The 25,506-nt window shown below is 36.3% G+C and overlaps 2 protein-coding genes and 1 long non-coding RNA gene across 6 annotated transcripts; 1 reads left to right on the plus strand and 2 right to left on the minus strand.

Moving 5' to 3' along the window:
- Positions 1-105: 105 nt before the first annotated feature.
- LOC18442663 (uncharacterized) lies at positions 106-4,701 on the minus strand. Its single transcript, XM_006852878.4, has 4 exons — positions 4,444-4,701; positions 2,112-2,283; positions 1,190-1,306; positions 106-459 (listed from the first exon to the last, which is right to left on the minus strand). Exons 1-4 carry the CDS (start codon positions 4,551-4,553, stop codon positions 331-333), a joined length of 528 nt encoding a protein of 175 aa, XP_006852940.2. The 5' UTR covers positions 4,554-4,701; the 3' UTR covers positions 106-330.
- Positions 4,702-10,045: 5,344 nt separating this feature from the next.
- On the plus strand, positions 10,046-21,193 carry MSL2 (MSCS-like 2). 4 transcript variants are annotated; one of them, XM_020672477.2, is made up of 14 exons: positions 10,046-10,228; positions 12,376-12,613; positions 12,718-12,780; positions 13,675-13,838; positions 14,808-14,931; positions 15,042-15,139; positions 15,231-15,344; positions 15,815-15,875; positions 16,152-16,301; positions 16,831-16,941; positions 17,426-17,593; positions 17,855-17,968; positions 18,723-18,779; positions 19,876-21,193. In XM_020672477.2, exons 2-14 carry the CDS (start codon positions 12,494-12,496, stop codon positions 20,983-20,985), a joined length of 2,454 nt encoding a protein of 817 aa, XP_020528136.2. In that variant the 5' UTR covers positions 10,046-10,228; positions 12,376-12,493; the 3' UTR covers positions 20,986-21,193. The 4 variants fall into 4 exon arrangements, with proteins under 4 accessions (XP_020528136.2, XP_011626432.2, XP_088710945.1 ...); XM_011628130.3 differs by having other exon boundaries at positions 12,401-12,613; XM_088854819.1 differs by lacking the exon at positions 15,815-15,875 and having other exon boundaries at positions 12,401-12,613.
- Positions 21,194-21,318: 125 nt separating this feature from the next.
- On the minus strand, positions 21,319-22,487 carry LOC148779266 (uncharacterized). The gene is made up of 2 exons (XR_016046790.1): positions 21,802-22,487; positions 21,319-21,630 (listed from the first exon to the last, which is right to left on the minus strand). It is a non-coding gene; the product is annotated as an uncharacterized LOC148779266 (long non-coding RNA).
- Between the last annotated feature and the right edge of the window lie 3,019 nt (positions 22,488-25,506).

A 25,506-nucleotide genomic window follows, 5' to 3' on the forward strand; every position in this document is an offset into this window, starting at 1 on the left:
GACACCATTCCCCACTGAACCACCATTTTTCGGAATCAGGCCTTGCACTTGACTGTTTATCTTCACAATTAATGCAGGGCACAGAGAGATCACAAATGAAGGAGATCGACAGTTAAAAGATTACATGTTTAAAACATCAGAAATTACCCTAATCCATATTCATTGTTCTCTAACTTGTTTAATAATGCATAGGGTGGGGGGGTTGGCAAATGAAAAATGGAGTGTGAAGCACCCGTAATTCATTATTTGAAGTGAGCTTCAATCTGGAATTGATTGTCTAAAAATATAAAAATAAATGTTTCAATAAGTAGGAATAAACTCCAAATCAGTCTATGTTGGCTTTTCTTTCCCACTGGTTGATGGAACAGAATTTTGCACAAATTCGGTAAGGCCAAGCTTGAAAGCATCGAGGTTAACCCCATTCTCCACAAGGATGCTTGTTACTCCCATACCCGATACCTGTGGAAAAGGCAACAAGGAATTTATTCTGTTCTTTTCATTTTCCTGATAATGATATTTTTATCATCATTGTCCAAGCCTTATCCCAACTATTTGGAATCGGCCGGTAATGATATTTTATAAACAAAAAAATTCGACAGTGCATTAGGAGTGATATAGGAGCATTTGAACTGACTACTCCAAAGGCAGATTATTTCAAGGAGAACAAAAGCAAAGGAGGTTAAGCTGTTCTAATTCAAGTCTTGAGCAGGAGCTGAACATAAAATATCTCATTTAAGGGGACTTTCCTTAAGAGAGCTATGGACCAAAGGGATATTCGTAGTTTTCCATTATCCATAGCACTACCAGAGTATTAAGTAAGGCACTTATGCTGCCCATCCACTATTCATACATATCAACAAATTATTGGACATGAGCCTCTGTCCCAGCTTTTACCTTTATTTGATACTTTGGATGAGTCCCGAGCCGAGTCGGCTCTAGTCAGAACCCTGGCGAGTCCAGAGGCAAAACCTCATGACTCACCCTGAGTCACCCGCAAACCATATTTTCTAATGCTAAAATCACCAGTCCGAAGCCCAAACTAGGACTCACTCGAAACGGACCAGGTGACTCAATCTCGGGACCTGGAGAGTTCGAGCCCCAGCCATGGTTTTAGACAGAGGTTCTTACCATATCATTCCAAATAAGCGAATGTTAAGGAAAATGAGAATAAGAAAACATGGCTGCATACCGACTCAATGTTTCGGTCCTCATCATCAAAAAATAGCATTGAATTATAGGGGATCCCTGTCCTCTGTTTGATTCTCTGGAAATGCTCAGTTTTGTGAGTCCAACTTGAGAAGATCTCCTGTATCAACCAATATTGCATGATTATAAGTCCAAATTGTGCATAACTGTTTTTTGGTATATGTGGATGCAGTGCAAGGGCTTCCTTTTTGCACACCCCACAACTGTTTGGATAATTCAATCTTTTTTCTTGATTGGTTATTATGAAAAAAATAATGTTCAAGTGATAAGAAAAGACCAGGAAAAAGGAAGACTTTCATTACTGACATCACAAGAAAACTTAACATCAAATAATAACTGTAGCTGCAGGAATAATAATTGTAATTGCAGTAACATATATAGTGTCTTAGTCTAAAATCTCAGAAACGTTTTTTTTTAATACTCTTTTAAAAATGCTTTTTTTAAATATCATGAGTTTTCCTTTTCTTTTCTTTTATTTTCTCGTTTTTTCTTTTTTCTTTTTTCTTTTTTCTTTTTTCTTTTTTCTTTTTTGAAAAGGTGAAACATCATGAGTTATCTTCCCCTCACTTTTTGTGCAGCAAATATAAATTAACCTAAACATGTGGTTTTTAACAGGTAAAATACAGAATAGTCTAAAAACAAAACAAAATTTTGAAAGTCATCTAAGAAATTAGTTCCATTGCTGTGGATTTTCATTGATCAATGTTAGTCACTATGGTAGTAGAATGGCCTGAGTATTAGTATTAGTATTAGTAGTCGTAGACCAAAACAATTTGTCTGTTCTTAAAAAGAACAAAAAAAATTGTCTATTCTTCCAAAAAAAAAAAAACATAAAACAAAATTGTGTAGCAATGGGGCCACAGTGTGTAGTTGTGGAATATAAAACATTGTTTTATTACATTTACCTTTGCCACGAACATTGATTCAATCTCCAATTTTTTGAAGAATGTTTTTGCAATATCCGATGTAGGGGAGCGAGAAGCAATTGCTACTTTGATGCCCTTATCTTTGAGTGCATAAAGTATGCCCTTGGCATGTGGATATAAAGATGGCATTTCTCTACGTGATCGGCATTCGCTGTTCAGAAAATTTCGAAAGCTTTTTAGAGAAACTAAGCTTTTTCAGACAACTGATGGAAGTAAATATGCAACAAAAAAATGGCCTTTCACTTTAAAAAAAAAAAAAATTCTTTTTTAGTTAAATGATGCACTTCTAAACTCCTGAAAGACCAAGACAATCTACACACTTTCTAGAAGCCCATTTGCAGGTTATCAGATTATAGTACACACCAGAAAGCATATAATTTCTTTTGAAAGGTAAATATGAGGATAGTTTTAAGTAAAGAACACAAAAAATCTGGTTGCTGTTAAGGCCACTTAAATCAAATCCTTCACTTCCATCTGGAAGATTCCATGAAACCACAGATCATCTTTATCCCTAAGGCCATATCTGTTTCCCGAAATCTAATCCAATGGCTTTCCTCCTCTTGATCTCCAGTGCTTCTTCCTCACTAATGTCCTTGCAAGTTTGAGATCTCTGTCTAAACTCAGTTTGCATGCATCGTTAAATATCTCATCTCCACAACTCCAAAGAAACCCCTGTGACAGCATGTCTAGTTTATCTAGGTGCCCTTGGAATTTGAACAAGTGCCATATCGTACAAGCAATTCCCCAAAGGTAGCCTGAATGATACCACTGACATTTCCAAGGAGCCAGTCTTCAGGCTTTCAGTTAAGGACCTGTAATGGACTCCTGGGGTTCTAATGCAAAATGACCTCAAATGAAAGTTGGAATACGATTGAATATTCAACCCAATACATATCATAAATTTCAAGTGAGGATGTATCCCCCTAACCCTCATCAGAGAGAACTCCACTGGAATGTTTGAACTTTGAAACTTCTATGGAAGTTGACCTAAGCTTTTGAAGCATCAGGAAATACTGAGGTTCAACATCAAAAAAGTCAGAAACCAACTTAAAACTGTTGGACACAAGGCAAATCTCTTCATCAGCTTCAAAATCAACCCCCAGCTCATCATATGGCTAAAGAAATCTAACAAAGTTATAGCAGAAAAAGGGGGAAAGGCATTGGTTGTCTCAAATTCTCAATTGCTCAAAGCTACTGAAGAAACCTCTGAGGATGAATTAACCAAAACATCAAGGGGAGCCCTCGAAATCAATGCATCTGATTGTCGTCTCCATTTAAGTTAAGATTAGATGCATGAATTGTTATGGCAGCTCCCCAATTGGTAGAAGGCAATGATAAATCCCTTTTAGCTAGGACAGTACACTTGAAAACCAGTAATTGTCTTCTCCCTTTCTAGACCTACTAAATAAACTGATACAGGTCATTTTACAAGAACACATCAATTGTTTACTGTTCACACCATTGATTTTGAAATGTAGTGCTTGATTGCCGACATAAGAAATGAGGTTAACCATGAAAGTGGACAGCATATACTTGTTTAGGTTTTTTATCGTGAAGCATATAACGATACTAGACCCAGTTTTATCAACTGAACTGCAGAAAAATATCTTCAACATCATCATCGTGATCCTCCGAGCCTTATCCCACTAAAACACATATTCTTCAGCATAAATACTATAATTGCAATACATAGCACATAGGCAGACGATCATGCAACCCCAACCACAGCACAACGGATATTAAGAATCGAACTGAAGATGCATAAAATCCTTCATTTAGTAGTGAACGAAGTCTCAAAAATTGGTAAGCCGACTAGGCATCGCCATGGTTTGTCCAGAACCAGAAAGTTCATTGAGTGATTCTCAAGTCCCAGGGCAATACTTTTTCCCTTTTTTCATTTTTTTTTTTTCTGGAAGATTCCCAAGGGCTGGAATTGGCAAACCAACTCCAGAATCACTGATCGAGCTCAAATGGCCAGGTGCCGGAGTTGGGACCGAATTCTTTTCCTTTAAAATATTGCTTGTGAGTATATGATATCATGCATACATAACAACATGAAAACATCCATAAGAACATGCATACACCGATACCTACATGCATTACTGTATAGATTCATACACCAAATCAATAAGATGATAAATTCAAGTTAAAAAGGAGGTTGATGCGCCGGAAAAAGGTCCTAACTTGCAGAAGAGAAAAACACAAGAAAATGAATAATCGATCAATCAGTATAATGAAAAGGTATGAACTTGATTACCAGATAAGAAGGGAATAGAAACCCCAATTTTGAGAATGGGGAGCAAGAAATTACCAGTAAAAAGGCCAGAGAGTGTAGTCTAGGTCAAATACAACAAGTCGAGGGAGAATCTGGAAAAGGCCGAGGATTTGCAGAGCCTCTGATTTCACCTGATCGTCTCCCATTTGCCTGGGCGCTTCTCTTTTTCCAACTGTTATGTTGCAAAAATCCTTCTCTCTCTCTCTAAATTCTTGTCTCTCTCTCTCTAAAATCCTGCATGTGGAGCTTCTCTGTTCCAAGGGGACGGGTTTATTCTCTCAAACAGTTGTCCGTGTGTGAATCGATCGCAGGATTCCTGGTTTATAGGCCGTGTTCTGGGGTTTAAGAAGAACGCATGGTACGCTCCCTAGGGATCATAGTATATATTTACTCCCGCGGCTAAAACAATTACGTGAGAGATTTTATTTTTGGACCCGGTTTCTATGCAGCCAGGCCCGTATATGTAGCAATGCGGGTCTATTAATAAATCTATTTTTGAGATGGAATTTTGGACTTAATTTTCAAAGACATTTAATCGAGATCATGATTATGAAAAAATAAGTAACTTTTAAAAACCAAAAATAATAATTTTAGTAAGAAAATATTTGGACAGTTAGTTTTTATTGTTTTTAGATGGAACACCTACTTGTATCTATCTTTAAGACGGATGCTTTACACTTTTTGGACTGCATGTGTAGAAATGCGTTCTAGCCCATATGAAACAATTTTCTAACAAGTATTTGTGATATTTTATTTTTATTTGAAAATTTGGAATCTATGTAATATAATTAGATAATTATTTTTTAAAAAGTAGATTTTGATTTTTTAAACTTCTAGATGATGGGAAAGGGTTTGAAGAAATGGTAGTAGAACATCTCATATGTCAGTTGCATATTGTGGCTTTCATTCTAACTAATAGCTTAGAAAAAAAACCATTAACAATTTAAAAAATTGGTAAAAGCTGTCATCCCCGCTAAATTTTAAAAAAAAAAAAAAAAATCTAGACGATACACTCTAAAAATTGAATGGTACCGGTGCAAATATGGAATGTCCTATAAGAGTAGATGGATAATACACTCCTGTGGGGTTAGGAAGGTTATTGGCATAAAACTTATTAATGGAATTTTAGAATATTAAGCGCATATACTAAGCTAATGGGAAGCATGTACAATGCATCTCATCCCTCACTCAAAACACCTACTTAGAAGAAATTTATTTTTAAGTCTAAAATATTGAAAAATACATAATAATCACTAGATGTTTATTTAAAGAAAAAAAACATAAATTTTAAAATTTGTAATACTGAGATCTAGCTTCAAAACTTGGACCAGGCACTCTCAACGCATAGATAATTGAGTGCGTAAACCACGCTCTATTGGGAACATAGTTTACTTCCACTCCCTTGGTCATATGACCCACTTAGGAAGATTTGTTTCAATATGAAAATTTGATAACCATCTAAAAATTACTAGATGATTATCCTCAAAATAAATAATTTGAAAATTAAGTTTTCTAACATATAGATTCACCCTCTAAAAATTGGATGGTTTCTATTCAATCTTAGGACACTATTCTTTTCAAGTGCTTAGATGGTGCAATAAGAAATTTTTTTTATTGAGGTTAATCTATGTGTTTAAAGAGGTTATATCCTTAAATTTTAGGGTCCTAAAATTCATCCTAGGTGGGGTCTTCAGACCTGGATTCGAATAACCTTCGGGTCCAAGATTTGGACCTCGACCCGATCTACTGTGTCTAACTTTTGAACCCATATCCGGACCCGGATCGGGTCTACCCCCTCGGGTCTCAAGTCAAGTCCGGGTTCATGGCCACCTCTACCAAGTAATCATTAGGGCTGGTAATGAGCTTGGGCCTGGGCCGAGGCATAAAAGGATGAGACAAGAGGTGTAGAAAAGGGAGGAGAGGTTAAAGGGGTCTGATATATTTGCTAGGGATTTAGTGGTGCTTGAAATAAAAAAATAGAAATGGGTTATCATGAAGTTGGAACAAAATCAGGGGTCCGCATGAAATTTTGCAAAACAAAATAATCAAATTTTTTAAAAATGTCCCCTATCTCTCAATGGTTTGGAAGAATTTTGAGTGATTTTGTTAGTTTTTGTTTCCACTATTAGTTTTGCATAAGATATTTGAAAATGCTCCAAGTCAATGAAACAAAATGTTTGAACTTTGGGGTATTTCTTTTCACGCCCGATCTGTGATTTTTCTCATTTTACTCATGTTTTCTAATGATTTTTTAATTTTATACTATTTTATTTTTTGTTCAACCCTCGATCATATCCATATGAAGGATTTTTTGGATTTGGAATCCAACTCAAGGAAATTGAGGGCTCATATGGGTTTTTGCCCTTTTGAGCTTAGTGTTTAAACAAATTTAAATATATGTTTTTTTATTTTTTCTTTTCTAATTTGAAATGACTTAAATACTTGAACAAACATGTCAAAGATAGATCCTTCTTTTTTTATTTTGGATTGCCAAATCTCTAATGTGCCTAATTTGGATTGGATTTAGTAGGTTGGTGATCCGCTCCACCAATCCGTGTTGTTTACAATACAGGTTTAAACTAGAGAAAGATATGCAACATAATTTGCTATATAGTCCCTCTTTTATGAGGGACTTGCTATACATTATCATGAGGAATTAGATTTTTAAGTATTTTCCACTTAATTTTGGCTTAACAATATAAAAAATACATATTTTTATTCTAAAAAGCACTAGTTTTTTCAATCAATGGCTTGTTTAAATTTATATAGACACAAATTCCTGTACCAACAAACTCTCTTATTTTCCATGTCTAAGATTCTTCCTTTGTTTGTACTGGTAACATCAAAAACTAATAAAATTATGTCAGTAAGACTAAAGATAACAATACCATTTAATTTTTTTTTGGACAAGGTACTAATACTATTTAAATTTGTCATAAGTAACATTACTCAAAGGAATTTTACTGATTATGGCTTCTCTCTCTCATTCTCTCTCTCCATCACCATCCACCTATTGATGTGGTTCTCCTTCTCTCCATCACCATCCCACCGATGGGATGGTGATGACTCCTATAATCATTCGGTTACCAAAGTTATAAGACCATATTATTCTTTCACCACACATTATGGGAATAGATTTGGGAGGTGTAGGGTCGAGCGAGGTTGATGAGAGAAATATTCCAGACCAGTCATAAAGGAAAAGTTTGTTGAATACGAAATCTATCTTTTTTTTTAATCGTGTTGCTTTCTCATGTTTGTTTCATGAGAAAGCATCATGTTTATTTTGTGAAAAATCAGTACATTGAAAAGAAAATTAACAATGGGGAAGCGGTATACCTTGCAAGATATGATGCTGATTGCTCCCCTCTAGAAAATCTCACCATTAAAGAGAGATTTTTAAAAGGAGATTTCTTATTTAACAAACACAAGCAAGAATGGAAAAGAGAGAAAGAAATAAAACATTGGGCCAAAAAACTAAATGAGAGAAAGGGCATGCAACTTAAGAGCAAAACACTTGGTAACAGAAAAAATTATTGTGCTAAAAATATCTTTCAAATGTTTTAAGGATGATAGATGAGATGGAGATCTAGGGAAACGCTTTGCATCGTTTGTAGAAAGAAATTTATGGGATTCGTCGGTAAAGAGACCATTTCCTTTTTCTATAAAAGGTGAGTTATTCTACTTAATACTTTTTTTTTTTTTTTTTGCCCTTTTGTGTAATAATAATATTCTTAAAAGCACCTTTTTATCTTGATAATAATATTGTTAAAGACACCCGTTTTGGAATCTAAAACGACAAGAATGACTGTAATCCCTTCAAAAATCCCGAGATTCAAAGGGCGGTGCAGTTTGTATGAAGCTTAGGCTCTAAACAATCAAATTGGAGCCTACGTTTAAATGGTACGGAGAAATATTGTTTCACATTTGAAATCTTTGTAATAATTTAAAAATATATTTTTTAGTTTTATTTATAAAGTTTAAAGTTTAAAAAATAGTGTAGATTGATAGATCTATGAAAACTTGAAAATTGACAATTAAAAAATGTATTACAAAATATATAATTTCTAGAACTTAAAATTAAAATTTTTTTTTAATGTCCATGCATATCGCTGTCGAGATGATCAATTTGAAGACTTTTGAACATCAAAACAATCTCGTCTAACAAAAATTTTGAGATAGACTCAAATGAATCTCGTCTAACAAAAATTTTGAGATAGACTCAAATGTGATTGTTTAAAGCCTCGGCCCTATATAAACTTAGATTTTACGAAAAATAGGGCGGCTGTTGATAAAACAGAAGTCAATATCGAACGGTCCTAAAAGAAGGCCACGTGGAAAGTACATAAGAGTAGAAGAGTAGAGCGCGTGACTTGGAAATCCCTCCCACATAAGGTTGAGCTCCGAACAATCAAAATTTTGTAGAATCAAACATGGTAGTTTGAAATAAAATTAGGAAAATTGTTTCATGAGTTGGACCGCATCTTTACATGTGCGGTCATAAAGATGGATGCATCTTTACATGTGCGGTCTTAAAGGTGGATGCAAATAAATTGTTTCATGAGTTGGACCGCATCTTTACATGTACGGTCTTAAAGATGGATGCAAATAAATGGTCCATCTAAAAATAATTAAAACTAATTGTCCAAATCTTTTCTTTATAGAATTATTATTTATAATTTTAGTTTTAAAAATTTATTTATTTTCATATTCATGATCTCTATGTTAGAGATTACATATCTTTAAAAATTAAGTCAAAAAACCCATCTAAAACATATATTTATTAAAGGGCCTGCATTTCTACACGTGCATGCTTGCCCTGCACTACGTCCATAAAATTATGTAAGAACAACATCCAAAATCAAAAGGATGAAGTTTCTATAAAGAGCTTTACGAAAACAAAATAAAGTTTCACCTCAAATCTTCATTCAAAAAGCACTTTGAGCAACAAAAATCACCGTGATGTATCTAAATTCAATTTTTAACACCGAAAATAAATTTTAAAACTAAAAAACTAGTACATATTTGTAGATCTTTGAACACTTAGTTTTAGAGTGAAATGGACGGTCTAGAAAATTTTTTGTGATATACATTATTTATAGAGATTAATATCCTAATTATTTTCATAACCATAATTTTCCAACTGAAATAATGGTAAAGGTTTTCCAATACTTGAATTGTAAATTTTGATGAATATTGTGGTGATGCTTTTCTTATTTTGAGCGGGATGTAAATCATTGTCCAAGTCAAAATTGTCAGAACTTGGATGGACCACTATGGAATTTTATTAAAACGTTGAACTTATTTTGGTCAACTTTTGAAGAAACAGGGAATAAACGTGCCGTAAGACAACCGAACTTATCGACGGCTTCATCTGCTGTTCCATTCGCCCCGTATTCGACCATAAGACGGAAATACCCTCGAAACCAGATAATGACATTTTTACCCACATCTATTTCTAAAAGACTAAAAGCTCCAGTACGTTCTTTTTCAGTTCCCCACTAGTTTTATTTTGGGAAGTTGGGCTTTTTCACCTTTTGAGAAAAGACGAGGACTGAAATTGTAATTCATCGAAATTGTACTGTTATTTTTCAGCCTTTTTCCATATTTTATTGTCTGTATTTTTTTCTCCATTCCTCTTCTGCAAAAGCTTTTTCATATTTTTCTTGTTCTTTTACACAATTTTCAGCATTTATTACATTTTTTGGCAAATCAGGGCTTCGCTGTGCTCCATTCTCACGGACATTTCTTCTTAGGGTTTCCATTTAAGGAAGATTTTGAGCTTTCGATTACCCTTTCTTTGGCCATTAGAGCTCCCTGATCGGTAAGCTTCTGGTAGGCTAGGGTTTTAGCTTGCAATTTGTTGTGAGAAAATATGTTTTCTGATTAATTGTTTTGTGTATGCGTCTTCCCCTGCTCATCGATGAAACTCTAGAGGGATGGTGTAAAATTAAGTAAAGTTAACGTAATGTCAATTTTTTGTCGAATTTTATGTGAGTAATTTAGCTGAATTATGTGATCCAAATGCATGTCCTTTTCATGGAGTGACTAAGAATTTCTTATTTTCATGTTCAATTGATTTTTTAGGTTTTTATTTGTTGCTCTGTTAATTTATTTATTTTGAATGTTACTTGAAAATTTTACAATCGCCCAGGAACTGTAAAACTTTAGGGTTTTAGTCTGCTCATAGTTGTATCATGGAGAGAAATATTTTTTGGTTTATCTTTTTATTGGTGAATTCAGTGAGGTTCTTCTCCTCTAATTCATTTGTATTCTTCCATTTTATGGCATTTTTGTGCCCAAACTACTTGGGATATTGTTACATTTGGTGATGTTCTAGGATAGAAACTCTAGGTGTTAAGTGTTTTATGTTGTTAGAATCTTTGCTTTTTTCCAGAGTGGCTCCCTTATTTTAGTCGTGATTTTGCCATGGGACTAACTTAAACTGAGAACTTACAATTCTGGCTGATTGTCTGATTATTCTTGAAGCAATTTTATCGAGTGAAGATCAGTTATCAAACATGGACCTGGCAATTTAAAAGAAAAAGAAATGTTAAATATTGTAAATAAAATTGAAAAAAGAATTCAGACCTCAGTAAGTGAGGGACTTTTTTCTTCTTGTTCTTGAATGGAAGTATGCCTACCATCATAACCCAAAATGAAATTCGGTTACTGTCTATTATTCTTCTCAGTTGAGTTCCAAAAAACGCTAGCGCGTAGAACCTGGATGGCCTAGGTTCAAAAGGGGGTAAGGGTATCCAGTAATCTCATTTAAGGTCCAAATTTTGGATAAAAAATGCATGGACATATCCATAGCGAATTTTTAATGTCATAAGATGGTGTACATGCTTACTTGCACCTGAAGGTGCAGCAAAGTAGAGATGCATGAATTATTTTCAGAAGAGAAAAAACATCCAGGTACAAAAAGCAGAAACAATAACAAGAAAAGATAATTCAAAAAACCTCTGCAAGGCATCAAATATTCGTCAACTGTGAGGCAAGACCAGCATCATTAGCTTCTCTGATCGATTTTGTCTGAGAAAGATGAATGATTCCCTCCATGTTATGTGCCGGTTTTCATTGGAAACAGGGTCCCTGACTGGCCACTTACTGGCACCAAGTGATACCCCTTCTACTACTACAAAGCCCAATGCATAGCATTAAAATGCCAAATTCCAATCTCTTATCAGGTTAATAATCTTTACACACTAAATCTCCTCAGAGCTCTTGGCCCACTGATATTTTTTTCATAGAAAGAATTAATAATTTCTAGGCCTAGAGATATTATTGTGCTGTTCTCTGAAGTGACCTGGACACTCTCAAAAGGCTAGAATATCATCCTTGATGATTCTCTGACTCCTCTCCTTCCATACACCCCAGAAGTTGAAAATTAATCTCCACCGGTGTACCCCTTCTGAGATGGAATCAGAGAGCTCCTTCACTAAGAAAGATGAAGATGACCCATGGAAGGTCAAAAGTATCCAGGTAAAAAGTCACTGATATCTATTTATCATAAAACAATGTCATTTATGTCCCTGGTATGTCAGTCATGATCGAAGATTTAGTTTCACCACATGCTAGGGAAATGGATTCCTCGGTGTTGAAGATGGTTGCAAATAACATACTATTTCAATGGTCAGCCTTTATATCCATGTTTGTAAATAAAATTAAGGATGATGCTATTCCAACGTTTTAAAAAGCCGAGGCTAGGCCCTGATAGATTCCCATAAATTCCAGCTGAAAAGAAAAATAATCCTTCTGATGCATGCTATGCGGGGCATTTCTTATGATAGCACTTTGAGCATTCTGATGTTTTGTTGCTTTTTCTTTGTTATGATGTATATTTTTTACGCTGAGAACATGCAACAGTTGGCATTTGATAACTTGCTTTTTGTTCGACATTCAAATGATAGATTTTAATGACTTCCCATTTATGATTTACTTGTTTTAAGTTTATGCTTAGAGTGGCAGGTTTTAATTCTTCCTATGGTATCAGGCCTTGATTTTGTCCCAAAGTTGTTCTTGGTCCCCTCGTTGGTCCTAACAATGATGATAGAATCCACGATGTGCCTTATTCTTTAGGAGTATTATGATTTTGTTCAACGAGTTGTCATTTTCAAGTTTAAAGATGATGGCGGCTCCTAGTTCCTTGCAATTGTCCCATGATTTGTGCATTTGCAAGGGCCTTGTACATGTTAATCATATTAAGGTATGTGATTTCCAACTGTTTTAATTTTGTGCTGATTATGGGATATCTTCCTAATGAGCACGTTTTCTCTAATTCTGTCTGACTGCACTTTTTAACATTTCCAGAAACATGCAGTGGGAAGATGCCGAGTTCATTTATTGAGTTCTCCTCTTTCATCACGTGCTTCGGTATTATGCCTTGCTTTTTTCTTGATGATGTGCTTTTATTGTTCTATGGAATCAAAATAAGTTACTCAGTTTCAAATCTCTTTTTGGCCAGTTGAGATACTTTATTCTAGAAGAAGGGAACGAAGGATTAATAGCAAGGAACAAATACAATATCTCATCTCCATACCTCTCAAACTAAGCATGAAAATGAAATACTCATGTAGCCCCTGTTTTTGTATGCATGTAAAATTTATCAATACTTGTGTTAAGAGTGTATAAGGGAAAAAAAAAAAAAAGCATTGACCCAAATCGTCACTCTATCCCCTTAAGAAGCTTACTGATCATTGTCTCTTTAGGTCTAAAATTTGATGGTGCTGTGGAGTAACTTGGGGTTTGCCTTGGTCGTTTTATCTTTTTTTTTTTTTTTTTGGGGGTGGGGGATATCAAGGACATGTGCTATTCTTTATGAGCTTGTCTACTAGTAGTAACTGATTCCTTGGTACCAGAGGTGATAGCATTGTGATATTTAATTGTTGATTGATGGAGGGTGAATCTCAATCTCATTGGGTGGCTAAAGGATGGTGGACAGTTCATCTTTTTAGTAAGATTCCCTAGACGAGTCTGTGGTTCAAGAGAGTTCGTCACGGGGTCACAAACATGGGAAAATTGCCAGCTGGTTAGGAATCTGGAGAATATGAGTGGGCATAGGATGGTTTCGATATTTGCAAATGTGTTTATTATGCTTTGTAGAAATGAGACTTCCATCTACCACTTTGGTTTTCATACAACATACTCAATTGTCTTAACCAATAAAAAAAAGGAAAAAGTTTGCTAGTTCTGAGCGCTAAATAACTTCTTTTTGGATGAATAAGTGTAAGAGATGAGCTTTGAAGTGGTTTGCTGATTTTGTTGCAGAGACAAGATGCTTGGAGCCTCAAGATATCAGACCAAATACATAGGCCAGTACATGCATTTCCTTCAAGTTACAGGGTGGTCATGTGCCGATCGTTGTCAATACCGAGTCTAGCATTGGAGTTGCCTATCCAGGTGATAAAGACTACTAGCTCAACGTTGGCCAGGTTTTGCTCTCTCTTCATGGTTTTCGCCACAAACAAACACACACACACATAACTAGTATTCTTATTTCAATTTCTTGTGATCCTTATGCTCGAGCTTTTGTGCACAGCTATTTGATCCATTTGTCATGAGAAATATTGTGTGATATTACTAAATCTCTTCTTTTGTTAATTTGACTTGATAAAGTGCTGCAAAATGATACTTTTATTGTGTTCCTGGACAAATTTGATTCTTTAGGTATTTGTTGTCCATCTCTTCATGAGGATCCTAGCTAACATACCTACCCACTTCCAGCATCATCCCCAAGAAAAAGATCAACACCTAGGATATGTTGTTCATCTAAACCATCAGAATGCTTTGTCAATGGTCGTGTGCTTGCTTACGGTTGTCCACACTCTGGATAGGATTTTTTGACAAAATTACTGGCTGTTGCTCTTTCTGGATCTTTTCAGCATCCTTAACTATGTGTCCATTCATCAAACTGCCAGTTGTCCTGTTTTTTAAGCATCCTATCTAGGCTTGTGGTGGTTAGATCTTCTGATGGCTACCATCCTATCCCCCCATTAAGGCTACCACTCACAGGTTTTAGAAATACTTGCACCAATCCTGTAATGTGCCATGTGATCATGAAGAATTGGCAGACATTTAGTGACCTTGGTTTGTGACCATGGTGTCGGAAGTTTTGAGTGTGAATCAACTATTGTCTATAAATGGTGATGTTGGTGATGTATTTGTGCTTTTATTTATTGCATAGTTTAGTCATATTTATTATTATTTATTACCAGTTATAATTGTGTAAAAAGTTTCTCGAACAGCATGGTTCTTCCTAAGGAATCCTTCTTTTCCGCAATTATCGCTGTTGATGATGAATTGCTGCCTTTATATATTGCCCACTTTTTATAATATCGCCATTTAGTATTCTCCGATGTCTTCTATTGTGCTTAAAATCTGGCAAATGTCTCAACTAGCAGGTCATATAATGCTTTGCAAGGAAGCCCACTTGTTTTCCAATTTGCCCCGGCAGTTGGGATTATGGCGTTTGCTTTATGGGGTCTCGGCCCACTTATGCGTTACATCCGGTACCTTATTAAAAATGTATGGAGTTATCCGCACATTCTGTTTGTATTCTTTTTTTTCCTCTTCATATTTTGCAATAGGACCTGCACGCATGAGAAGACTGACCTGCTATTTCTACAACTGTGTAGCATAACGACAGTAATTGGAAAAAAAGCAGCACCCATTATGTTCTGACTTCATATTTACAACCTTTGCTGTTATGGACAGGAGCAACGCTTATCTGCAGGTAAGAGACTGATAATATTAGTGCATTAGTATGAAAGCACTTGCAGAACAATTCTGTATTGATTTTACTAGTTGAGTGGGGTTTCTTGCAGGGTGCTTGATCCGGTAATGTTGCCCACAGAAGCAAGCCAAGCTGTGAAGCAACGTCTTGTGAATTTTGTACGGTCATTATCAACTGTGCTAGCATTTGCCTATTGTGTATCAAGGTGAGCTATCATCAAGTGTTTTTCTTCTCTCTTCCCCCCCTCCTCCCCCCACCCCCGCTGCTATCCATCCATCTGTCCATCCATCCATCTATCTATTTATCTATGTCTACAGTGATGGTCGTTCAGTAATTTGCCACTGGACTAGCTGATTGCTTTATGGCTTTATTTGAGATTAATGATTATAGATGCATATTTTGTGTGCGAAAAAAAACACGACTGTGCATGTTGTTGATTGCTTTAAGTTGCTTTTGAGAAGTGATATTATACAGAGGAAAGAAAATAGAACAGAAAAATATTTGTAGCTTGAGCCATATATAAGATTGGAGAATATGAATATGACTTTCCTTTAGAATCACATTACATGTCCGATCATTTAAAATGAGTGATTTTGTGGCTTGCACGGTGTTTTGCCCATATAGATGCTGGAAGAATGTCTTATGGGTAGTGACTGAATGACTTTTACCATGCAGCCTAATCCAACAAGCACAAAATTTCTTCATGGATCACAGCGACTCCAAGGATGCAAGAAATGTATGTCTGTGGTTGTTTCACTACTATTTTCAATGTACCCATCAATCGAAAGTAAAATGCCCCATTTTTTGTTGCTTGTATATTAGTCAACTTGTTTATTACTCTCAAGTATATGCAGTTTCACATCACGAATATGCTAATATCTGGTTTGGAATCACATAAGTCATTCCACTGTGTTTGAAAGATATATTGTCTTCGAGTACTGAAACTTGGAAGCATTTACTGTTATCAAAACCTGCTTATACTGATTGCTTTTTCCTTGATTTTGGATTGCAGATGGGGTTTCAATTTGCCGGAAGAGCAATGTACACAGCTGTATGGGTTGCAGCAGTTTCCTTATTCATGGAATTATTAGGTTTCTCGACGCAGAAATGGATAACTGCTGGGGGTCTTGGAACAGTGTTGCTGACTCTTGCTGGTCGTGAGGTGACATTTTTTTTTATAGCTGGAAAACGTTACGTGCTTCATATAATTGAAGCAATTGAGTTTGCTAATTTTCTGCTATATGCTCTATCTTTAGTGATATGGGTTGCAGCTATTTTGGTTGAGAGGGGGAACCAAACTAGGTGTTATGGCATACATTGAAAATAAGTGTCTAGTTTCTATTTTTTCAAAACTACTTTTTTTTTGTGTTCCAGTGAAATTTAAACCTGGAATTCTGAATTTTTGCAGTTTAAATGACCAATTATATCTTCGCCACAAATTTATGCTGATATCTGGTCCAAACTCCTGATATCTGGTCCAAACTCCTAATTTTTCTGGAAGTCCTTTGCCGAAAGTTTTCCTGTGATTTTAGCAATGTTATGCTTTTCTTTTTGTGAACCTTTTTAGTGAAATCAAAGAAAGGTATATTTATGAAGTACAAAATTTTAAATTTTCTCTTGGTGTATGATCTGTGTTACCTGGTCATTTATTGTCAATGAGTGGATTAATGATAGTTATTGTTCTTGTACAGATATTCACAAATTTTCTTTCGAGCATCATGATTCATGCAACCCGGCCATTTGTTGTTAATGAATGGATTCAAACAAAGATTGAAGGCTATGAAGTTTCTGGTACTGTTGAGGTTGGTAGCTCCTAAGTATATAGTGATTCTTTTCCTGTGTGTTTATTAGTGCTTTTTCAACTAATCCCCCATGATGCACAGATAATTGAAAGGGGAAGTATATTATAATCCAATTGACTATGAAGTACCATATACTGTTGTTGGTATCCAATGCCCAATGAAATTATGGATGCTGATAGTGAAAGTGGATCCACCAGAGTGGGACATGGTTTGGGTTGCGCTCGCTTTTCCATCACCATCCATCATTGCATCAGATTGCTATAACCCCAATGCATTATGGTTTTTTATAGCCCGTTGGTCTATAATCCTTTGGATTGTAGTTAATACTCTCTCAATTAAAAATGGGTGCTGTATTACTACATGATACTTGAAAGAGCACTGATGGCTAGCCATGTCCAAAGCTGTATCAGGCATCATTGGCATTCTGTTGCTCTCTTTCCCACAGTTCGACAGTTTTGATCCTGGTTGTTTTTGTGTTATTCAGCACGTTGGTTGGTGGTCACCAACTATTATAAGAGGCGATGACCGTGAGGCACTTCACATCCCAAATCACAAGTTTACTGTTAATGTTGTTCGGAATCTAAGTCAGAAGACGCACTGGCGTATCAAGACCCACCTTGCCATTAGTCACTTGGATGTTAATAAAATCAGTGTGAGCAAGAACTTGGGTCCATTTCGTATTTAAGATAATATGCTACAGTCTGGTAGACTATAGAAACCTGAAATCCATAGTCCATTGGGGTCATCATGTCCATCACTTTGTCGGATGGCGAAACCCTAATCTACTGTGGTTTTCCATTATCCTTTGGGTTATATTAGCCTCTCTTATTTTGTTTTCTGGATGGGAATTGGTTCATCAAGTCACTCTATTCCAAATACAGAATCCTTTCTTAATCCTTTTTTTTTGGTACAGAACATAGTGGCTGATATGCGCAAAGTCTTGGCAAAAAGTCCACAGGTGGAACAACAAAGGTTGCATAGAAGAATATTTCTTGACAACATCGATCCAGAAAATCAAGCTCTCTTGGTATGCCTTTCTTTATAGCTTCTACATTATTCTTTTGTCAGTGAGTACTAAATCAATGTGATAACATTCTTGTTTTCCGATAATGAATGTGACAACATTCTTGTTCATGCATAGGTTGTTTTGACTAGGACTAACTCGTCTTCATTTTAAATGTGATAACAGTCTGGTTTTTTTTGGCAAATCAGTGGTTGTAGAATGAGTTGCCACATGCTTGATTTTAAAAGCATTCTATTTCTGACCCGTTTGGCGAGCGCCCAATATATCCATGTAAACATGTTTTTCATGATCAGCAATAAAATCTTGTTTTGATAGAAATACCAGGGAAAAGTGCCCCTTCTTACCACTTAAAAATTCATATGATCTTGTGGTCTTAAAAATCCATATGATCTTGTGGTCTCCAGAATCCATTAGCTCTACCTGACCCCTCAGTGGCTCCTTGAAGGGATCTTGTGTGTACCATAGAATTGGAAGCCTCATGATCCATATTTTGAGAATGTGCTTAAACCTCACCTTAAAACCCTCCCCTTGTTCTTTAATAATGACGATGCTTCTTTTTTTCCTGTTTCACTTTTGTTGGTTTCTTTTCTTTCCGTGTTTTGTCCGCATCCTATTCCTGCTCTTTGTTGCGGTTCTCTCTTTTTTGTTTTATTATTTGTTTTTATCTATTCACCATTCTAATCAAAGATTATTTTTTTTCTTTTCTTGGTTTACCTTGTTTCTTTCTGGTTTTTTAATTTAATTCATTGGTCTGCAGATCATGGTGTCTTGCTTTGTGAAGACCTCCCATTTTGAGGAGTACCTGTGCGTCAAGGTAGGGTTCCATTCACTCTATAAACTGTATGCGTACATCCATATATGTTTTTGTTCTTTATATATGGGTGCGGTTTGTATAGAGCCTAGGCGCTAAACAATCAAATTAGAGCCTACCTTCAAATAGTGTCGAGAAATGTGGCTTCGATCCTCGAAATCTTTGTGATAGCCTTAAAATATATTTTCATATTTATTTATAAAGTTTAAAGCTTCAAAAATAGTGTAGATCGATAGATCTATAAAAACTTGAAAATCTTGATTCTCAAGCCATCCTAAGACTTTTTGACACCTTAATTACATCTTATGATAAAATTTGGAGGTGCACCTTATTGTTTAAGGTTGCGACCTTATGCAAACCACACACTATATATATACATATATATCAGAATATCATACTTGGAAACGTTTACAGTACTGTATAGTGGACCGATGGAAATGGTAGGCATTGGGGTCATAACCATCTCTGGTTTCAGTAGTCCAAGTTCAAAACAACGAGGAGTCGTCCAAATCCCCGTCTTTTTAACTCACCTTGGGCCTCAGACTTTGTCCTGGCCTTAGGTGAGTAGCCCAGCCGATTCGGTGGAGTAGAGTAGAGGGGGCCCAAAAGTCCCTTAAAAGAAAAAAAAAAAGAAGTTTAAAAATAAAAACTTCAACAAAAAAAAAAAAACGGAAGTTCAAAAGTAAAATAAAATTGCAATACAACAGTTAACATTCTCCCAAAAAAAAAAAAGTAATAGTGAAACACAACTACAGGCAACATAAAAAGTCCAAAGAAGCTAAAAAAATATATAAAACATGGATTTAGAAAAAAATGATTTATGGTTGGAGACATTTTAGAAAAATCCAAATAAAGGGGAAATATAAAAATAGGGCATATGACAAGAAAAAGTCACAAATAATTGTAAAAAAATTGAAATTACATACAGAAATTTTTTATACATTGATTCCACATTTTTATATATTTTTTTACAATTTGTTTGAAATGGTCCATGTTGCACCTGAGTACTTGGTTTGGCAAGGAGTCAAGTCCACCCTAAACCCAAATCATATAAACAAGAAAAAGATTAAATGAGATGATGGAAGTGTTGTGATTACAGGAAGCCATCCTCTTGGACCTGCTAAGGGTAATCAGCCACCACCGGGCACGCCTTGCAACCCCCATCCGCACCGTCCAGAAGTACTATGGAGATGCTGATCTCGAAAATGTCCCCTTCTCCGAGTCTGTGTTCAACCGAGGTGGGGTGCATAGCCGACCTTTCCTACTCCTCGAGCCCTCCAAACCCAAGTCATCATCATCAGCAGGCTCCACTGATCCCAACAAAGTGTCATCATCAGCTGCCCCTATTGATGCCAGCAAGGCATCGTCAGCTGGGCCCATTGATGCCAGCAAGGCATCACCATCAGTGGTACCCATGGATGCCAGCAAGGCATCATCAGTGAGTCCTACCGACTCGACCAAGACATCATCTGTGGGCCGAACTGATGCCAACAAGGCCTCAACGGCAGCACCCCCTGATACAAACAAGGCATCCACGGTGAAATCTGATGCCATCAAGGCATCATCTGTGAGCTCAAGTGATGCCAACAAGGCATCAATAGTGGGGCCACCTGACACTAACAAGGCATCATCTAACAAGGCTGCAGGGGCAACAGTGGGCCCCTTGAGGCCCAAGCCCACAAAGCCTGATGGGCTTGTATCAAATTCTAAAGAGATTCCAATGGGCGCTGACACAAAGGATCAAAATTCTAAGGATACCACGATGGGCCTTGAGTTGAAGGGGTTGAAATCTAAGGAGATCACAAAGAGGTTGAACTCCAAGGAGATTATGATTGGCATTGATTTGAAGGGGTCGAATTCTAAGGAGATCCCAATTGGTGCGGATTCGAAGGGGTTGAATTCCAAGGAGACTGCTGTTGAGAAGCAAGGGGATGAGATGGGTGATGGCTCCACACCCTCAAAGCTAGAGGATGAGCGAGCTTCATCCCAAGCTCCAAGGCCCACTTTGGAGGAGAATATTGTGTTGGGCGTTGCCATTGATGGACCGAAACGAACACTACCTATTGAAGAGGAGATGGTGGCAGGCTTGGGCCTTGGTGAAGGGAAGGAGCTGGCCACTTGTCGGAATGGTCTTGGAAAAGATAAGGATGTACAGATTCCTGCAACTCGAGGGGAGGTATCCAGTGATCAGAGAGAGCAAGGGAGGTGACCTTGGGCTGGGGTTTGTGAGTTGAAGGGAAAGGGGTTGGTTGTATACTTCTTTTGCTAGTCGGAATCTGGATAGATGTATAATTGGTGTTAGTGAACATTTGGTTCTTTTGTGCAGGCATCTCCACCAATTTATCACGATTGTTGAAATTCATCGGAAATGTTGATTATATTCAGGATTATAATTAATGGATGGAATGTTTGCCAAATTAGTTGTTGAGGGAATCTTGGTTGATCTCAGGTTTTATTTTTTGAATTTCCTGTTTGTTGATGTTATCCTTTTTTTTTTTTGAATCTGTTAAAACATGTATCAAGTAGAAGAGCTGTGCAACCAACAAAAAATACTGTCCTCGAGGGACAGAAAGGGCCTTAGTCCCAAGTCCAGAAAATGCTATACTGTCCAAAAGAACATCAGAACAGGAACCGAAACAACGTCTTCTATGGTAAACAAAGTGGTATGGCTTGGGAATTGCCCCTCCTTAGCCTGTACGTCCGCCATCTGATTGGCCTCCCACCACGTATGAGTCCACAAGACTGAATACGCCTGCACGCACATGTCAAAGATCTCGTGTATAAGCCTCTAGGGGGGGCCTTGCCTTGCCCTCGCCCTCGCCCTCGCCTCTGGAGATGCCGTCACCAACCAAGACTGGTATTGTTATTTTTGGGTCAGAAGAAATAATTAATGCCTCTCAGGAGCCACTTCAAAAAGCAACCGAAACTGAGAAAGAAACCACTCCAAAAAATAAAATAAACAAACATACACCCTAAAACCCATACAAATCAAGAACCTATTCCCCTTCTCAATCAAAAGACATACCCATGACAGTAAAGAGAGAACTTTAAACTAACTCTGGAGTGTTGCTAGAGAGAGAAACTCTGCAGTGGAGGATCAGCATGCAGGTCAAGAAGAGGATGCAGTCTCAGGCATAAAGAATGTGGAGGAGGAGACGATGATGGACCTCATCCTCAATGGTTCCAGCCTTAAAACCTTGGGTCCAAGAATTCAGAGACTTTGGTCCTCAAATTCAACAATAAGATCGAGACGAAGTTCAATAAAATCAAGGACCAATTCCACCCACCCCTCATCCGCCTCTTAGTTTTCAATAACTTGTAGCTCGATCTCCTCTTCATAGTGTTCATCGTGTTGATTCCCTCCCTACCCTCATCGTCTTCTCCAGTGCTTAGCGCGCCATCTCCTCTTCATAGTGTTCATCGTGTTGATTCCCCTCCCTACCCTCATCATCTTCTCCGGTGCTTCGTTGTGAGCATCCCACCACCACCTCCTCCTCCTCCTCCCCAATCATGAGAATGTCTGGCGCTTGTGCGGGTTGCGCTCGTAGCCCCTGTGAGAGTCCCGCCACCATCTGCCATGGCACAGGCGCGGGCCCCTCGAAATGGGCATAATGCCCTACCTCCTTTCATGCATGGTTGAGGCCACATCGTCTAAATTAGCAGATTGCCGGTGCTCTCTCTCTCTCTCTCTCTTTTCATTTTTCGCCCACCATAAAGAGTTACTTGTTTTAAACTTCACTACTGATGCAGATGGTGAATTTTACTGCTGACTCATAGAGAATCAATTTTCTTTTGTTGTTTTAATCTCTTTATTAAGGTTGTCTATTAGGCAAAAGTTTATATAAGGATGTTACCTTATAATATAGAGCTACAGATGCCCCTCAAAAATCCATCGAAAAAAGGTGGTTTTAATGTTGAAAAACCCTTTTATTGATCATCTCGACATCGAGATGTATGACTACGAAAAATAAAAATATTTTAAGTCTAAAAAATAGTGCATTTTACTACATATTATCTACACGGTCTATTTTCAAGATTTTCATATGTTTATAGATCTACTTGATTATAACCATTTTAAAATTTTAAATTTTATAATTAGATATAAAAATAGATTTTGAGATAATCCTAATAACATTTTACATAAATATTATATACCATGATAAAATTTGAAGGTGCACCTTAGCTCTATACCGACGGATGCGTATGTATGCAAACTGTACCCTTTCTTTTATGTTTTGATGTACACGAATACTAGGGGATAAAAAAAGGAAGGAAAAAGTAGATTGTATAGTATGAGACATTTATTTTTAATACAAAGAGGTCACAATCACTTTTAGCTAGCATTGGATGTGAAATTCAATAGTGTAAGTGTGTGACAAAATTTGAGAAATTATTTTTGGACTTTTTGCCCTCACACGATGGTACATCTTCAAACACCCAATTTTAAATCTAACCGTTAGTAATTATTGTGCGGCAAGCTTTCTATGCTTCTCCTACATCATAGAAGTTCTATCTTCCCCCTTATCCAACCGTCCATTCTGAATGGAAGGCTAAGATTGTCACAATCACAATATCACGTCTCTACACTATTTTATTTTTTATTTTTTTTGTAAACTATTTTGATACCAAATTTTAGACGTCCATTCTTCTATTAAACTCGCACTAGCGAAAAATATAAAAAAATATTTTCAATAAAATAAAATGACCAAAATACCCCTAAAAGTTTCAAGGGGTATTTTGGTCATTATATTTTATCAAAAAATTATTTTTAATATTTTTATAGGTGCGCCCTAATGAGAAGATGTCACGTACCAAATTTCATATTCATGTAATTTGTATTAAAAAAAAAAACTAAAAATAAAATACTTTGAGACGTCGGATCTAAGATCAAACGATGAGTGGTTCTCTTTATCAAAATTAGACGGCTGGATGGTAGGGGGAGAATAGAACTTTTATGCTGTAGGGGAAGTATAAAAACCTTTCCTATTATTGTGACTGCCTTATATAAAAATTAAAAGGTGCAGTTTGTATAATGCTGAGGCTCTAAACAATCAAAATAAAACACATCTTCAAATAGTGTCGAAAAATGGGGTTTAAATATTGGAAATTTTGTGATTGCCTTAAAATATATTTTCATGACCAAAGATAAATAAAAGTTTAAAGCCTTTTGTATACATTGACGTTACAATGACATTACTTAAAGGAAAAAGTTTACATAAGGTTGCAACCTTAAAATGTAGAATTAAAAATGTACCTCAAAAATCTATTGAAAAATGTTGTTTTAATGTTGAAAAACCCTCTAATTGATCATCTCAACATCGAGATGTATAAAAAAAAAAAAAAGATTTTGAGTCCCAAAAATAATGCATCTTGCAACACATTACCTAGACCGTCCATTTTCAAAATTTTCATATGTTTATAGATCTACTTGATTTTAACCATTTTTGGAGTTTAAAATTTTATAATTAGATGTGAAAATAGATTTTTAAATAATCTTAAGAATTTTTACATCAAAATAACTTGTTATGATAAAATTTGGAGGTGCGCCATAATTGGATTGTTTAAGGTTGGAACTTTATAGAAACCAAACCCTTACTTAAATCAACTAGTTCCAATTTGATTGTTAAGAAATCTTTGGGTAAAAAAATCCTAGACTTCGTAACTCACTCCAAACCATCCAATTTGACATCTAATGAGTGAAAACTCCAAACCATCCAATTTGACATCTAATGAGTGGAAATGATTGTGACATCTATATACAAAAGATAAATACGTAGATAATCCCATAAAAAAATGACAATAATGTTGCAACTAGAAAATGCGAATGTCCAAACCAGCCCAAATGCTCTTTATCAAATAAAGTGAGAGAATAAAATGTTAAAAGAATCTGCTCTTAAATAGGGTCGACAATGGGCTGAGCGCCCTGGCTATGAAAAACTATGGCTTGGGCCCCAAAAGATTTTTTTATTTTTATTTTCTTTGGGTATATTAGCCTCAGCCAAGCTAGACTAGGGCTCCTTCAGCCTGGGTAGTATGGCGGTAGAATTTCTACAAGGCATAGGCCCTATCGAGAAAAAGCAAAGCCTCACCTAAAATCCTTGTCTGAAGAATATTGTGAGCAAGGGAAATCTCTAAAATTAATTTTACTACCAATTATGAGCTTTGTTGTTCAAAAAATTGTATTGAACACTTAAAAATGGGCAGTGTAGATAATGTGTTTTAATCTACCTTATTTGTAGAGCTTGAAATCCTAAATTTATTTCACAACCATAATGGCCGAGGTGGAGATGATCAATTTGAAGTTTTTCCGACGTCAAAACTGCAGTTTTTTATGAGGTTTGGGGTGAGGCTTTATTTATTTGGACAGGGGTACGTGCTCCACCCACTGCAAAATCAATTATAAGTGGTTTGTTGGATCGATTTCCTTCAAGATTTGACCTAATTGCCTTGCCTCCCTATGATTTGGAGCGCCAAAGTATGATAGTCTACATTTGAATCTTTTGAGACTCTATTTTTTTTATTTTTATGGAAACCATTTTCATCGCGTTGTACGAACGATTTGAAACTTTTTAAACCTTCCCTTCACCATCTACTCTTTCAAAAATAGCTTTTCTTTTGAGATAAGTGAAGCACAAAGTGTTCTCCAAACTTTGCTAGCATTTCCGGTAATCTGTCATCTTTTGCAATATATATATATATATATACCGGAACTAGTGTATTAAACCGGGTG

Source organism: Amborella trichopoda, chromosome 13, assembly GCF_054954075.1.
Source record: "Amborella trichopoda isolate Santa Cruz 75 chromosome 13, AtrichopodaSantaCruz75HAP2 v2.0, whole genome shotgun sequence".
NCBI lineage: Eukaryota > Viridiplantae > Streptophyta > Magnoliopsida > Amborellales > Amborellaceae > Amborella > Amborella trichopoda.